The sequence below is a fragment of the Saccoglossus kowalevskii genome, chromosome 15 (genome assembly GCF_978046115.1).
Source record: "Saccoglossus kowalevskii chromosome 15, keSacKowa6.1, whole genome shotgun sequence".
Lineage (NCBI taxonomy): Eukaryota > Metazoa > Hemichordata > Enteropneusta > Harrimaniidae > Saccoglossus > Saccoglossus kowalevskii.
In genome coordinates this window covers 29,922,095-29,940,558 of record NC_140655.1, presented here as the reverse complement: position 1 = coordinate 29,940,558, position 18,464 = coordinate 29,922,095, and the positions used below count along the sequence as shown (strand labels likewise).

The following is an 18,464-nucleotide window of genomic DNA, read 5'->3' as shown; positions in this document are numbered from 1 at the left end:
AAGGATGTCCAGTCTGCGTCACTGAGGTGGGGACGTACCCCGGCTTAGCTTGTCGGTGAAAACATGTGCATCTAAGGCCGTGTCTCGTAGCACAGTAGTGGCCCTGGCCAAGCGAGCCAGGCAACACTAGGGGGTGTCGCATGTAGATGTGCGGCCCACCAGTAAAAATGTTGCCTGGTCTAGGAGGCTGGTGCGTTCTGCCTCCAAGGTCACCAGAGTGCTGGGCACGCATAATGATGTGCTCAAGCAACTCTACCCTCAGGGCTGGATGGGTCGTCTTCAATTGGTAAAGACACCCATGGAACGCGGCTATCCCCCTTTGCCCGGTTTGCCCAATTCGTGGTACTGGGGTCTGGGGAAGGAGCCTTGGAATCCGGTTGGGGGCGTTTTGGTCTCATCCCACGCTACGGGGTCTGATCCTGAAACACACCGACCGGGTAGCGTTTGGTCCAGTGGGAAGTGTTGCCTAATGTTATCCCCACCCGGGGGCCTTAAGCATTACATCCTCAGTGACTGACCAACGCCGCCCATCAACACCGTTTGCATGCTCTGCGTCCCACTCCGCACTCAGACGGACAGGAAGAGACAAGCCGACGGGGTTGCTTTGGATCCCGATGCCCGTGATCCCATAAGTGTTGAAGCAACCTTAGGTGGTCGCTTTAGGATCAAGGGTGGGGGTATATACATCGTATCCCTGGGATCGATGATACTCCGCCTCACCCCGAAGCGTGGCTCACCGAGTCATACAGATGGAAGTCTCTGAGGGACCGCCCGGAGTACCGGCTGTATCCGCCGCGAGCGAACTGCGTCTCCTTTCACTTTAAATATGTGAGAGGAAGCGTGTTCGACTGTGCGTCTCATGACAGGGTCGATTCCCTCTGGGGACGCCCGTGGGTAGGTAAGAAAAGAGTCAAAACCCACAGCGGGGACCGGACACAAGGATAAATTCGTTACCATTGTACCGTTACGCGTGACGAACCCTAGCTAGCTGAAAGTGGGGGGGTCAACGTGTGCCCTGCCCTGAAAGCCCTGCCCCGAGATTGGAGACTTGGCTGCTAGCACCCCGTTGGCATTCAGTGCCCGAGGCTACAGAGAAGGCCCGGTGCAATTAGCCTGAGCCTGGGCCTCCCCCCAAAATAGTGGGAGAGCCGTGACTGGGAACGGGAGTTCCCCGGAAGAGACGTGTTTGAATGCAAACATGCTTTCGTGTCTCTTCCAGCTTGCCCACCGAGGGGACACAGTGGAGACAGCTCGCTCCGACTACGTCTGATCTACCCGGCCTGCCAGGGACGCAATTACCCGACAGTCCTTCGACCAAAGCCCTCAACTCGGAGGCACAAACTGTGAGGATGCCCTCCGATCAGTGGGGGAGGCTGAGAAAAATATCGGTACCTCCACCGTTGGGCCTCTTACTCCACGTCCTGGTACACGAAGTACCGGTAGCCGAGCGTGAGGACTTTCCACTCATGCAAAACACGCAACTCACTTAAACTGATTTGTTTACTAGACGGCCACCTTGCTCTGACGCGGTCAGTCTCAGCGATTTTGATGGCTCTGAAAGAAAATCTTAGGCCTCAGAATTCCAGGGAAAAGGAAAAAAAAAAAAAAAACACTTTCACGCAAAAACCCCGAACCCCGCACGTAGCTACGACAAAGTATCTCGGATGCGGGTTCTATGCTGGTAAATTCAGAATATAACCACTGCACGGTCGACTCGAAACACGAGGAGACCGGAAAGAAAACGGCAGCGAGCCCTGGTGCTGTCATTACATCTATATATTGCTAAATACATTGTAAATAAAAGACGACATGCATGAGGGAAACGAATTACAGTTGTAAAAGATGCCGCCATGAAAACCAACTGGTTATGTAGTGGCGCCGGGTTTGAATTTCTTTGTTGTGAAAAATACTACACACAAAAGGGAAAACGACACGAGGGTAAAAATGACAAGGAAAACTTATCCTACCAGCTACAATGTCGTATGCCGTGCAGCGGCAACAACCCAAGCTATAAACCCGGACAAGTAAAAAAAAAGCAGGCGATCCAGCAGAGCTCGCTAAATTTCATCTCCACTCGAGGCGGAGAAAAAATCAGAGTGATTGACGGCTACCTATGGCGCTGCCATGTGGCCTCAGTCACGTGGATTCGTGACGTAAGGGGTAAAAGAATCTTGAGGTCATGGGGCTTCCCCTGACCTAGATTCTATCTCTCCGTCACCGGCAGAATCGCTGATTAATGCCTACAGTTCAAAATAGTCATTTTGACTGACCGGAGTCTATGGTGGGTAATTGAACGTAGTGAATTTAGCTAATTTACATATTTTTGGGGTAGGGTGTGGTTATATTAATAATAGCCTAAAAGATGACTTCCAATGATAAGGAAGCTATTTTAAAATTGGGTTCTTACGTTCTGCAAAGTTGGTTCTGAGTTCTGAAAAGTATATACTACCGATCAAATACATTTGGAAAAACTTGTGAATCAGAAATCAAGAATTCATGAATCTGAATCTGAATCTGAATCTGAATATAACAGAATCAATTATTCTGAGCATGCTCAGTTGCTCTGTCAGTGTAGTAGAGAGAGGTAATTTTGGAAGAAAATCTTGAAAAAGACCCATTTAGGATTACAGATCTGGAAAAAAAAATTACATGCATATGTAACACAGACTTGTTCATCAACCTGCCAAGTTTCATTGACATCTGCTGCAGAGTCTCTAAGAAAATGTGAGAGATAACTTGCACTAACTTGAAAATGAGAAAGAAAGTAAAATTAGTACTCCCCTTTCTGGCTTTGCCTGAAGGGAGACTAAAAATGTAGCTATGTGTTTCATTTATGAAATTATTGTTGGCAAAATTTAGTTGGCCAAATTGAGTAAATTGGCCAAAACCAAAAATTGCAGCAGTTATGCGTTATACTGATGAAAATTTGTCAAATTGCGCAATTTATCGATCTAGTTATTATTTGTCTTATCAAGTTCAGGCATACACATCTACCTACATAAGTACATGTAAAATGTTTTCCATACAAATTCAAAAGATAAGAACCTAATAGTTATACAAAAAACAAATCAACAGCTACAGTCTCAGACTTAATGGAAAATACTTTATTGAATATTGATTTTGCAATAGCCCATCTTCAATATTTAAACAGAGAAACCTAATGTGCTATTCAGTGACCTGATGACTTCCTATGATGCTGAAAACTCGATTACAACTGAATCCACGACTATTGGCAATGTAATAGAAAAAAAATTGATCAATGAAATTATTTGCTACTCACCGATTCAAATGCCAAGGCATACCATCTAAAGACAAACTCATTTTCAGATAACCTGGCAGCCATAGAGTGTGACTTCTGACCTTTCAACAGAGCTGGTTTTGGTATGTCCTTGCATTCCGGATATATGAAACCCAACATGTCAATTTTATCCTCAAATTCTAAAATAAATAACAATAAGGCATGATATGAAATGAATTGAAATTGAAACGAAACGAAACGAAACGAAACAAAACGAAACGAAACGAAACGATGGAATGGAATGGAATGGAATGGAATGGAATGGAATGGAATGGAATGGAATGGAATGGAATGGAATGGAATGGAATGGAATGGAATGGAATGGAATAGAATAGAATAGAATAGAATAGAATAGAATAGAATAGAATAGAATAGAATAGAATAGAATAGAATAGAATAGAATAGAATAGAATAGAATCACTGTGCTCCACCTTTTCTCAGAATGGACATGTATTGGATGCAATGCCACTCACCTGTTGGGAAACACTGTGCTCCACCTTTCGTTACTAGTTTGGGGTTTTCTTGATTCACAATATTCTTACAAATTGTACAAATACTTTTTAATATATCAGCATCGTTGAAATCCAGAGGCTGATCCGTATAAATAACACTTCCCTGAAATCATATAAAATTATAATTACTACTAAATTTATTCTATTATAAATGCAAGCCATGTTCAAACATGGATTCACCAAGTCTAAAATAACGTGGAATATGGACAAAACATGCATAATTACACTGTTACATGTATCAAGTTGATGTGGCAAGTTGATTTCTTCATATCTCAAAATTTGTCAATTTTCAAGTGTGATAATAGCTTTCTATTCTATAGAGTGGGAAGTTCTCTCCCACAATGCATTGCATATATGTACCGTAACATGCTCAGTAGTGCACTATTTGAACTCGACATGCGAATATAACCATGTATCGGGGGGGCATGGAAGATTGATTTGAAATCACAGTATGTGAACTTGAATAGTATTTGTGGGTAGGGAATATAAATTTCTGTTCCAGGCAAATAAATAAAATTTCTTCTGACATTGTTGAATGACGCTTTGTAATACATGAAAAGGTTCATTTTTAGATAAACAGAACACACTATGAAATAAGAAGGAACTAGAATCAAAGAAAGCTTAGAAAGAACTCCCATGTGCTGAGAGTATTGGAGACACATTAAATATAATTCGAAATTACTTAGCTGAAAACTAATTATGCAAATCAGAAAATTAATATGACCAGATTTGAGTGTAAAACTAATGAGATCTGCGCAATGTAACAGAACCAAAAAATTATGAATTATTATGCTTATTAGGGAATTAATATGAACAGATTTTTACCCCAAACTAATTAGGTTTGTACATTGTCCTAGAGCATCTTTGTACTAAGTTTCATTGAAATGGAATAATTAACACCGCGAAAACTCCAAAATTTCGACCCCTCTAAAAATTTGACCGCCTATTTATTTGCCGGGTTTCGGTGTTTTATTTACCTCCAAATTTTCGACTCCACTAAAAATTGCCGACTCATTCTTATTCGAAAATTGCGACCAGTTTTAGTTTTCCCCCAAACGAAAAAAAAACCGATGTGAGCGTTCAAACGGGACCTTCCTCAAAGGCATGAATCCGGGTTTCTGATTGACTGAGAGATTTTTATTTTATTGGTAACGAAAATATATTCTAAATAAACGAAGTTTCAAATAAAAACGAACACAAAAATCTCGGCATGCTGCGTTTCTGAATTGTTGATTATTACTGTACTCAGTAGTGATTATAATAATGTACACAAAATAAATTTGTTGAATGGTTATGAAATACAAATAAAAGTCAACTTAGTTTCATCGTAAGCGAATGATTCCGGTCTCGTATAAACGTTTGATGCTGTAGGATATCCGCCATGTTCTCTTAGGTCAAATAGGTCAAATCGCTAATTAACCAATCAAAAAGCTGGATGATGCGAAAACGGCATGATTTTTTTTAAATAAAAAAATTAGTTGTTTTTAAAAAATAAACTGGTCATCTGAAGAATAATTTAACATTGTTCACAGTGATAACAGCTCATTCTCGAAAGGAAGCTTACCCGCTCACGCTAGTCACGATAAAAATCATACACGTGTACTCTTGAATAGACAGACGTCAATGACTACGGTAAAACTTAGACTCTATTTTAGCCGGCAGGATTGATTGAAATGTCCGAAAAATGACGCCAAAATACACCTTAAAAGTCCCATTTTATTTTCTTAAATCCCATTATATTTTTTAATCCAAGGGCGAATTTACGGCAGAATTTGGTCCCTCAAATCACCGGTACGGTGCTCAAATAAGGGACACGTGAGCTTTGATTCTAACCGGATACATTGCACTGGGTCGGGGAGATCGTTTGCTAAACTTCCATGTATCTTTTGTCCAATGGGTACCTGTACTTCGAACATTCACAAGTTTTCCTAGGTAGTGCGAGACAGCTTTGTCTTTTGACCTATTAGTTTTGTGCTGACCTCTTCTCCGCGTCTTGATGTTTTGTTTTGCTTGTCATAATACTCACTGATTGATGACTTTGTTTAGATTTTGAGTTACAACTCGGCCACGACCTTTGCTTTTACCGTGAAACATGAGGAAGTTTACGTCAATTGACGGACATTGCATTTTTTAAAAACTAATGAAGCACACTGTCTATCATCCCCATTTTTTTTTGCTGATTTCTATTCTGAAAAATTCGACCGTCCGAAAATGCACCTTAATTTTGACTCTAAAAACACGTCACATTTCTAACACAAATTATTTAAAACCAGTCGAAATTTTGGAGTTTTTACGGTACTTTAGATATCAGTGTGAAAGATTAAAATTGGTTAATTATGCAAATTAGGTAATTAATATGTACAGATTTTAACCCACAATTATTCAGGTCTGTCTATTGTCCTACAGCATCCATGTACATTCATTGATATGTGATGTATAGTACCTGAGATATCAGTGTGAAAGTTGGTTAATTATGCAAATTAGGTGATTAATATGCACAAATATTTACCGGAAACTAATTGGGTCTGCATAATTCTAGATTCATTGAAATATGATGATTAGTACTTTAGATATCAGTAGAAAAGCTGAAAATTAATTATGCAAATTAGGTAATTAATATGCACAATTATTTACCCTAAAACTAATCAGGTCTCTGCATAGTCCTAAAGGATCTATGTACCAAGTTTCATTGAAATGCGATGATTAGTACTTGAGATACCCGTGGAAAAGCTGAAAATTAACTAATTATGCAAATTAGGTGATTAATATGCACAAATATTTATCGAAAACAATCAATCTCTGCATAGTCCTTGAGTATGTAAGTACCAAGTTTCATTGAAATGTAATGCTAACTACTTATATCAAATGCTGAAAATTAATTAATTATGCAAATTAGGTAATTAATATGTACTGATATTACCATAAAAACTATCAGGTCTGTGCAGTGTCGTATGACATCTATGTACCAAGTTTCATTGAAATGTGATGATTAGTACTTGAGATATCAGTGGAAAAACCGAAAATTGACTAATCATTATGCAAATTAGGTAATTAGTATCCACGGATTATTACCAAAAACTAATCAAAACCTAGCATTAGTTCAGAGCATCTATGTACCAAGTTTCATCAAAATCCAATGAGTGGTTGTTTAGATATCAGTGGAACAGTCATGGAACCACTAAAAAATAGCTAATTATCATGCAAATTAGGTAATTAATATGCACGGATTTTTACCAAAAATTAATCAAATCTGCGCATATGTTCAGAGCATCTATGTACCAAGTTTCATCAAAATCCAATGAGTGGTTCTTTAGATATCAGTGGAACAGTCATAGAACAGCTAAAAATTAGCTAATTATCATGCAAATTAGGTAATTAACGAGCATGGATTTTTACCAAAACCTAATCAAATCTGCGCATTGGCCCAGAGCATCTATGCACCAAGTTTCATCAAAAACCAATGTATGGTTCTTGAGATAGCAGTGGAACAGTCGGACACACATACACACATACACACATACACACATACACACATACACACATACAGACACACTAACTGCAAAGACTCCCATTTTGTGCTTCGCACATGGGAGTCAAAAACAATCTGCATTGCTCTTTTCTAATTCTAAAAATTGTGATTTCTTGTGACCATACTAGCATCTACTAAGCCCAAATTTTTTGCTGTTGAAAATTTGACAATGTTCATTCATCCCTATGAATGACAGAACAAGCATGAGTGACTGAGTGCATCAAATCAAGACAAAACTCACCCTACTTTCTTCGAGCACATGTTCTCCTGTCAGATTACTTTGGTCAATACCATTGATACCAAAAACCACATATACAATTGCACCATTACCAAGACTCGGCCTATCGGCGGAGTCACAACTGCCATTAGCACATGGGTTGTAACCAGCTTTCGGAGACTGCGCTGTAGGCTCATTTACGGCACTATCAGTATCAACAGGTGGTTTATCTGGAATATGGTGTTCGCTACCGCCATGGTCACTGCTATGATCCGGTTTAACGGTTGGTATTGGTACTGCAAGTAATAATGATTAATTAACACGAAAGTCAATGTTTTCACTATTGCAGACAGATGACATGAAAGTCAATGTTTTCACTATTGCAGACAGATGACATGAATGTCAAAGTTTTTATTCCCAATTTTGTTAGTTATGTGTAGATTTCAATCTGCAAATATCGACAGTCCATGATTATATTATACATTATACTGTAGAATACCTTATTTTCGTTTGGAATTTATTTTCGCTATTTTCGCTGAAGGGATGATTCCGTGAAAATAATATCCAGCGAATATACTTTTTTAACAATATTTCACATTCAACTCATTAAAAATCAATGAAAATAAATTCCATAAAGAATGCCCAAAAAGCCTTTTCAGCGAAAATTAATTCCAGCAAAAATAAAGTATTCCACAGTATATTAACACAATATTCCTTCTTAGGTTGAAGTTAGCAGACATGATAGATTATCACCAGAGAGTGACAATTTGAATCATAAACAGAGATAAATACTACTTTAGGGGTAATCACGATTGAGACAATTATTGTTTATTCCACGATAGGTTGACATCAGGAAATATTAAATAATTATCGCCAGATTTTTGTATCAATTTGAGTGATAAGTATGACTTATGTCAATCTACGCGGGAATACTTTGGATTACTGTAAAATATTTTATTTTAGCTAGAATTAACTTCCGCTGAAAAGACTGTTTTGTGTTTTGTATGGAGTTTATTTTCACTGATTTTGTAAAACAGAGAAAAAAGGGTATATTCACTGGATTGTATTTTCACTGAATCATCCATCCATTTAGTAAAAATAGCAAAAATTAGTTTCAAGAGTAAATAAAGTATTTTACAGTATTGTATTGCCAGTACAGACTATTGTAACGCAGACAACACTTCAAGATGATAATGTAAAAAGTAATATTTTTGTATGAATTCAAACATTTGAGAGAATTAAATATTGTCTTCCGCAGAGAAATCTTCACTGCTACAAATACAAAATGTGTCCCATCTTTCACAGCATTGTATAAAAGTACATTTGCAATGTATACCTTGTTTACATTCTCCTTGATGGTCGATTGGGATAAATTTTTGAATTTCACATTGAGTATACATCAAGTCACAATTACTGTTGTATGTAACGCCATCTTTACCACAGACTGGCATTCTTTTGTGATATTCACATCTTTTACACATACACTGAAGAGTTTCCATATTGCAGGTGCCATTAAACAAGCATTTCACCTCCTTGCAAGTTTTTACTGAAGATAAAATACAAACAAAAGAAAAATATAATTAATATCTGTCATTCCCTATATTAACACTTAGGGGTGATCCATTTTGAAATCTAGGTAAAAAACCTGGAGGATATTAGTCATTCTATTTGGTAATACTACTGTGGCAGGAATTTGTTTTTTTCCCTGATAGCATGTCTGAACATTATTTCTTAATTTTAAATTTAATTTCTGTTGTGATAGCAATTTGTTTTCTTACTGAGGAGCATGTGGATTTATTTCCCATTGATTTCAGCCAACACCAATTTCCTTTTCCAAAATCTTCCACCACAGTGATGAATAGTAAACAGGTAGAATGGGGTCTACCAAGGCTATTTCTTACACTGACCCTTCAACTGGCCAACAGTGATGAATAGTAAACAGGTAGAATGGGGTCTACCAAGGCTATTTCTTACACTGACCCTTCAACTGGCCAACAGTGATGAATAGTAAACAGGTAGAATGGGGTCTACCAAGGCTATTTCCTACACTGACCCTTCAACTGGCCAACAGTGATGAATAGTAAACAGGTAGAATGGGGTCTACCAAGGCTATTTCCTACACTGACCCTTCAACTGGCCAACAGTGATGAATAGTAAACAGGTAGAATGGGGTCTACCAAGGCTATTTCTTACACTGACCCTTCAACTGGCCAACAGTGATGAATAGTAAACAGGTAGAATGGGGTCTACCAAGGCTATTTCTTACACTGACCCTTCAACTGGCCAACAGTGATGAATAGTAAACAGGTAGAATGGGGTCTACCAAGGCTATTTCTTACACTGACCCTTCAACTGGCCAACAGTGATGAATAGTAAACAGGTAGAATGGGGTCTACCAAGGCTATTTCTTACACTGACCCTTCAACTGGCCAACAGTGATGAATAGTAAACAGGTAAAATGGGGTCTACCAAGGATATTTCTTACACTGACCCTTCAACTGGCCAACAGTGATGAATAGTAAACAGGTAGAATGGGGTCTACCAAGGCTATTTCTTACACTGACCCTTCAACTGGCCAACAGTGATGAATAGTAAACAGGTAGAATGGGGTCTACCAAGGCTATTTCTTACACTGACCCTTCAACTGGCCAACAGTGATGAATAGTAAACAGGTAAAATGGGGTCTACCAAGGATATTTCTTACACTGACCCTTCAACTGGCCAACAGTGATGAATAGTAAACAGGTAGAATGGGGTCTACCAAGGCTATTTCTTACACTGACCCTTCAACTGGCCAATAGTGATGACGTAAAATTGTTCCCACCTAAACACACTACTACTGTGAACCCCTTAAGTAGTTGGTGGTTTACAAGCAAAATGGCATTTACCCCATTAACCGGTCAACAATGAAAACGCAATATATGGTTAGGGGGTGCCTTATTTTGACCTTTTAACTGACCATTAGTGAACAGGTAAAATTTTATCTGCCAATGGTAGTTTCTTTGACCTATGAAGTTTCAATAGTGTTAATTAATTATTGATTTAAACACCAAAAATCAACCAGTGCAAAAAATAGGTTTTCAAAGACATTGACATGAAATAAAACCATATCGTGAAAGTCCAAGTAATTTGATCGTCTTTTTAAAACTAGTCAACTATTTCAACTAGTGGATCATTGAAGCAGAAGTGAAATAATGTCTAACTAGGTGGTATTTTACACTTTGATCCCTTAACTAGCCAATAATTAACAAGCAAATTGTATATAAATTGATATTAAATCCAGCCTGTGAGGGCACTGCAAAGCAGCAATCAGAGCAATCAACTGGCCTTGACATTTCAAGAATTAGAAATAAAAGGAATCGCATACCCATGGTAAATATCATAATAGTAGTTTATAAATAAATAAATAAACGCTGCTCGGACTGATAAGTATGATATATTGAAGATAATATTTGGTAATCGTAGTCCTAAATAACTATTAAAAATAGCTAGACGTTTCGAGCAATGGCTCTTTATCGATAGCATAGAAGCAAGTGTGATAACGTACAGGTAGAACATAGGAACGTAAGAACGCGCATGAACTATAAGTTAGAATCACAAAAAATTCCACAATAGAACAAATAACGCGCCTTAGGTAGTGAGCTCAACAAATGAGTTGAACTGTTTGTTAATACCATGGGGTTCTTTAGTTCCAAGGCGGAATATAGTTTCCTCCTCGACACACCTGAGCTGATTTTCGTTGCCATTGACAACACATACACCAGAAATAGACATATCTGTAATATTATGTCCACTAGAATTAAAATGAAGTGAAACCGGATAATAACGATTTTTCTGTCTAGTTTGCCGTAGATGCTCAGCAAACCGATCACCCAGTCGACGAACTGTAGAACCAATATAAAGTTTCCCGCATCTAATACATGAAATGCAATATACAACATTCATAGTGATACAACTGAACGGATATTTGACCTCAACATCTCCCTTGGGACCAAATATACGATTAGTGTCTGTAATAAAAGGACAAGTATTACACCTAGGACGATTACACGGGACAGAACCATATTTCTCAGGGTCTGCCCTTTCACCCGTATGCACCAATAACCTCCTTAAATTAGTGTCACGGCGCCAGGCAGTAGTAGGCATTAGTGGAAACGTAGAACTTGTCTCCTCACTGGTCTGTAAAATGTGAAAATGTTTGTACATAATGTTTTTAATCCTGACATTTAAAGGATGGTAAATATCATGACTTACCCATGTGAAAGAGACTGGGGTGGGTGGGAGAGAAAAACACGTCTGTGGCTGGCTTGGCAATGCGAACTGAGTACTAAATTAAAAACTGCCGGCAAACAGATAGTTTATTTATTTATGCTAATAGGGCAGCATAGTCCATATGATTGGTCACAATTGAAATATGCAGATTTGACCTTTAAATCACTGACCTCCCAAGGCGCCCACCAGCTCCCCTGTATTTAAAACTTGTTAACATATTAACTTTGCCATAAATCAAGTGATATATTTGTAATAAATATGAAAACCTTTCAAAATACCAAGATATCAGAATTGACTTACTTGGTACAGATGTAGTTGTAGAAGCAATAGTTGGTAAATCCCTAACTCTTGGTTTTGTAGTTGTAGACAATTCCCCAGTCTGCCGTGGGGGTATAGTCACAGCTGAATCACTTTGTGCAATGTTCTCACCTCTGTCCATGAATAACCCTGAACACTGGTCACAAGAGATATCAGTGCCGCTGAAGTTATACGCAATATTGATGAGTTGTTGGAGATTGGTGTCCTCTTTAAACAACTGTGGTGGTTTAGATGCGGGCATCAATTGACTTAAAAATGATGCTGAACAAATTAAGATAGCAATGTATAACCCTGCAGGTATAATTACATGTATTAATAATTATACTAGGGACAGCGGAATAACATAATATCTTTAACATTTTCTCCACCAGACTTTCTTGCTCAAATCTGTCTGCACTTTTTTTTATATTCTTCAATATTTCTGGAGATAAACCTTAATTTTGGAGCCAACAGACAAAATTTAATAAAATTTTTAGTTTCTACTTAAAAAATTTGGCTATTTTTGTCCCAATCTTCGGAAGGAAAGTTCAGACTATAAACGGGACCATTTTGTGAATTTGTGATAAAAAGAGGGAACTGGTGGTGAAAAGATTATTCAAAATTTCAATAGTTACTACAATAATTAATAAACATTCCAATTACAATATTAAAATATTGCTCAGTTGGTATATATGACATTCTTGTGCATTAATTTGGTAACTATCCACATACTGTAGAATACTTTTTTTTTCGTTTGGAATTAATTTTCGCTATTTTCACTTAAGGAATGATTCAATGAAAATAAAATCCAGCGAATATACCTTTATTCCTATACTTTACATTCAACTCGTCAATAATCAGTGAAAATAAATTCCATACAAAACAGCCAAAAAGTCTTTCCAGCGAAAATTAATTCAAGTGAAAATAAAGTATTTTACAGTAGTTCAATTATTATCACAGTAATCCTATTGTGACTCTTTAAAATTGTGATCATAGATTGTATTCTTAAAGGGGAACCAATACTATAAATAGGGGCAAGATGGCCACTGCAATTAGTATGCTAATCCGAACCAAATGACGTGGCATTTACGATGTTTAGAGATCAAGCTGTGATTCCAATTACATTTCTACGGGGGCATGAATATGTACGCTAACGATTACACTCATCTGGTTGGGTCTTTTAATATATAAATGTTGTTGTTTTCGGTCAAAACCTGCTGCGACAAGTAAAAATCCTAAGTTTAAAACAGCGGCTAATGTCTGCAAAATGCCTGTCAATCACAGTTTGAGTAAGCAAGCATAATAAGCATTCATTTACTTAGTGGCCAGAGGCGGAGTTAATTACCCATGAGCACTTGGTGCAATCCATGGGATTGAGAGATTCCCCTTTAATTCATAGATTAAACTATGCCAGAGCTACAGCAGCACACACTTTATAAATGTGACCGGCAAGAGTGTAAAACCGTCATGATCATATCATGATTGCTTTCTTCTGTTGAAATCATCGAGGTCTGAAGAGTCAATCAATCCATGTAGGACTTTATTTCAAAGTGAATTCACAAATTTCCAGTCATTCTGATGCTGACACAGTAGATTTTGTTGATTTCTCATGATGATTTTCACATGAGAAGGTGATATAGTCCTGCGTACAAGTTTTGAATGATATCCCACTGAACTGTCCCACATCTCTAAATGATAATTAAGAAACAGACAGTCTTGTTTCTGCTTACTGACCAAAAATAACGATTTACCTTGATATCTAGTATTCAAGTCAGAGCTCCAAATGATATTTATTCCCGATGAAACAAAAATTTCTCTTGAGACCTGTTACAAACACCGCCCTCTGTACCCAACATAGCTTTTGCTTTTGTTTAAACCATACATGATCCAGCCCATATATTAACAACGCCCTTATCAACAACTACGCATGCTCTTATTTAGAAACTGTTAACATCAAAGTTTTCATAATAGAAACCTGCATCATTTTTTTTTAACATTTTTTCAAAATGATAGTTTTCCAAACTTACCAATAACAATGTACCTAGCTCTTATAACTGGCAAACCAATTCCTTTGTAGATGAATTGTTGTAATGTGGCTGTGAGTGTCATCATACCACACCCGGTCTTCTCAGATATCACTGGGTTAAGCTCCTCAGTCATACCTATATCTATCAATGGCACATCATCTACCAATGAAACAACTGAAAATAACAGTATGGTGAGACTTAAAATGAGATGCAAAAACAATGGAAAACATTCACTACTATCAGAACAAATGTTTGGCACCACCATCTGTGTTCATCTTCATCGTCCTAACATTATCTAATATATCTAATTTATACTACTGTAGAATACTTCATTTTCGAAAATAAAATCTGGCGAAAATATTTTTTTCCTATATTTCACATTAAACTCATCAAAAATCAGTGAAAATAAATTCCAAGCAAAACTAAAGTATTCCACAGTATTTTATTCTAACACCTTATTTGTCTATTAGAAACCTGTAAGTGAATGTCAATGTCTTAAGTACCCAGTGTGTCTGTATAAAGCAATTTTATCTATACATATTTAAATTTGTTATCACTCTTTCATTTACAAAAGAAATAATTAAATTCACATACACAAAAATTTATGACTGGATGTCTTAGTTGAGATGTATCTAAAAGTATTACTAACAGATAAAAGTATGGTAAATATATCACATGTTAATATGTGTACCATGTCATCACATGTTCAATGTGTGTACCATGTCATCACATGTTCAATGTGTGTACCATGTCATCACATGTTCAATGTGTGTACCATGTCATCACATGTTCAATGTGTGTACCATGTCATCACATGTTCAATATGTGTACCATGTCATCACATGTTCAATATGTGTACCATGTCATCACATGTTCAATGTGTGTACCATGTCATCACATGTTCAATATGTGTACCATGTCATCACATTTTCAATATGTGTACCATGTCATCACATGTTCAATATGTGTACCATGTCATCACATTTTCAATATGTGTACCATGTCATCACATGTTCAATATGTGTACCATGTCATCACATGTTCAATATGTGTACCATGTCATCACATGTTTAATGTGTGTACCATGTCATCACATGTTCAATATGTGTACCATGTCATCACATGTTCAATGTGTACCATGTCATCACATGTTCAATATGTGTAGCATGTCATCACATGTTCAATATGTGTAGCATGTCATCACATTTTCAATATGTGTACCATGTCATCACATTTTCAATATGTGTACCATGTCATCACATGTTTAATATGTGTACCATGTCATCACATGTTCAATATGTGTACCATGTCATCACATGTTCAATATGTGTACCATGTCATCACATTTTCAATATGTGTACCATGTCATCACATGTTCAATATGTGTACCATGTCATCACATGTTCAATGTGTGTACCATGTCATCACATGTTCAATATGTGTACCATGTCATCACATGTTCAATATGTGTACCATGTCATCACATTTTCAATATGTGTACCATGTCATCACATGTTAATATGTGTACCATGTCATCACATGTTAATATGTGTACCATGTCATCACATGTTAGTATGTATATGTGTATATTTGCATACAATGTGTTAAAAAAACACATAATTTTAACAGAATATGTATATGTACCATTTGTGTCGATGTCTTCCATGTCCAGCATTTGAACATCATCTAATGTAGTGCCATGATTGATAGAATGTGGTTGTTGCTGACCAGTGGAAAATATACGGTATGGATTGCCATTTGGTCCTGAGACCACATCATTGGTGCACGGAAGGTAACTAAAAGAAAAACATATTCTTTCATTAAAATTTTAATAGCAGTGAATACTTTACTAGGTTATATTACCGGTAAGCAGGGACAGTGAATATTTTGCTTGGGTACATAAAACACAGAGTACTCACATATATCGTACATTCAAATTATGAAATTCTGTGTGTGGAAATTATCAGTGAAACTAAATAAAATACTTACCAAAAAGTTTCACATTTTTCAAAGGCAAAATGCCATATTGTCAGTACTGGTGGCATTAACAAGACAACATAGAACCAGCAAAAAGATACCACTAATGCCATAAACAAACCAAAGTCATGAATTGCAGGAATCTGAAAAGAACATAAAGTGAACACCCATGAGAAAGCTACAACCACATAGCAACTGAGAGCTTTATCGAACTGACGAGTTTGTACTGACACATGGTCAAGCAGAGATGCGATTCCACAAATGTGGTCGCATCCATATATGGTAACTAAAGATGAACTTTCAACCTTTATGACAACATGGCATTGAAGTTATTTTGACCAAAGAAATGTTACAATCCTTATGCATCGTTTTAAACCAAGATTTTAAAAAAATCACATTTTGTAAAATCGTTTCTGGTATGACTGTTGAAATCTTTGGTTTCAATCACCAGTGATGTAACATAACATGACCGACTGTAATACATTGGATGTCAAGTTTTGCAACACGTTTTTTATTTTAAAAATTGGCTATATGATAATAATTGTTATGCTCTGATTTGCATTAAAAGTGAGAGTGTCAATTAGTAGGATACAAATTCAAATATTTGTTTGCAACACCGTGAATTATTAGTAAACATTTAAATTTTTAAAACAAAATTGGTTACATGACCATGAATTATTGAAGTTTTACAGTAGATTATTTCAAAGTAGTTCAATGTTATTTTCAGTACTTTATTAACTGAATTAACATACCTGTGACGCTGTGTTCGCTGCAAATGCTGCTGCTGTTGTGAACGAAGTAAACAAAGTAGCCATTCCAGCAGTTTTAATTGTAAATGCCATTCTCTCTTCAAGTTTATGAATATGTTTTGATTGACGAAATGTGTTGATAAACACGAATACATCATCAACGCCTGCAGAAAAAAACAACATATGTTTAGACAATTATTTGAAATGGACATTATATAGTATATTCTACACCATAAACAACATGTAATAATAATATTGCAATCAAACGCAATTTGGGGTATTGATGTGAAGAAATAAACATAGTTGAACTCTGGTGACCTTGCCCTTTGTTATATAATATAATTCCCTTTATCATAGTTTGTTTCAATATAAATATGCATTGTCATAATTAATTTTGAATACAAACAAGTTTTGGGGTTGAACCAACAGTGGGGAATCAGTCTACCGAATGTCCTTAAAAGATGTAAATATCTTACAAAAACATTGGTGCCTTATTTGTTTAATTATTTTAAGGAACATAATTTCCAGCTTTATTGAAAGTAATTGAGATATTTTAGAATAAAAACAAATGTCTCATCGCAAAAAAAAAGTGCTGCATTTAGATGTGAATAGATTCATAAAACATGCAAGATAACAGAAAAATTTAGCTGGCTTTAGTTCAAGTATTTTGTACAGGTGTCTGTCAAAAATGAATGATTCACTGAGACAAATATGAACTGCCTCATTGTGTGACTACTGTATTATACGAAAAGTAAAAAAAAACACCCTTTATGAATAGCTATCATGTTGCAAGCTCTGCTTTGTATGCAAATCAACTTAAATAGTTAGTTGGTGTCCAGTGGAGGGAGAAGTCAACAGTACTGTTGCCTCCTGAGAAACTACATCTTCAAACACTGCAATCTCTGAAGTGCGTTTTTAAACTAGTATTACAAAAACTCTATCATTCTGTTCTAATAGCTGAAACATATTCCTGTGAGTTATCATTTGTCGAATGAACTGTTTGTCAAATACAGAATACATATATTTTAGAATAATTTTCTTTTTAAAATGTGGATGAAATGTTTTGCTTTTAATGTATTTTTTATGCATTGTTTTTGATTTGATAACTTTTGACTGAACAGATTTTCTATTAGCTTCAGATTTTGATCAAAGTTTGGCACCCAGCTCATAGCAGTGCTTGTATTGATTTTCTGACTTCTTGTTTTCTGTAAAGATTTTATTGGTAGGTTTGCAAATGTGTATCAGACTGTGCGATCTCTCCATGAGTTGGTTTTGAAACTCAGTATGGGATTCTGAGATACATTACCAAGGATATTATTACAAGATAAATCATTTGCTTCATTGAACACATACAACAATGCATATTTCCACAGAGATCAGTGACCTTTGATGTGTATCACCAGTGATCAGTCAAGTAGAAACAGTCAAAATATTTTATCAGATTTTCTCAATTTTTGCATGATATTTTCATACAGGACATCTGTTGTTCAAACTCAGGGAAGACTTTATACTGATGAATAAGGTGACCAAGTTTGATAAAGTTTGGAATAGAATTAGTAAAGTTATTATGCACACAATAACAATTA

At 36.5% G+C, this 18,464-nt stretch overlaps 1 protein-coding gene across 1 annotated transcript in view; it reads right to left on the bottom strand.

Annotated features, from left to right (window-relative positions):
• LOC102806037 (protein dispatched homolog 3-like) overlaps positions 1–18,464 on the bottom strand; it is a 62,627-nt gene that overhangs the window by 9,757 nt on the left and 34,406 nt on the right. The window contains exons 6-14 of the mRNA XM_085490702.1: positions 16,882–17,042; positions 16,142–16,272; positions 15,797–15,948; positions 14,153–14,326; positions 12,129–12,437; positions 8,893–9,102; positions 7,581–7,852; positions 3,772–3,913; positions 3,281–3,438 (exon numbers count right to left, since the gene is read on the bottom strand). Of these exons, the coding sequence (XP_085346828.1) occupies positions 3,281–3,438; positions 3,772–3,913; positions 7,581–7,852; positions 8,893–9,102; positions 12,129–12,437; positions 14,153–14,326; positions 15,797–15,948; positions 16,142–16,272; positions 16,882–17,042 (1,709 nt within the window). The remainder of the gene's footprint in view (positions 1–3,280; positions 3,439–3,771; positions 3,914–7,580; positions 7,853–8,892; positions 9,103–12,128; positions 12,438–14,152; positions 14,327–15,796; positions 15,949–16,141; positions 16,273–16,881; positions 17,043–18,464) is intronic.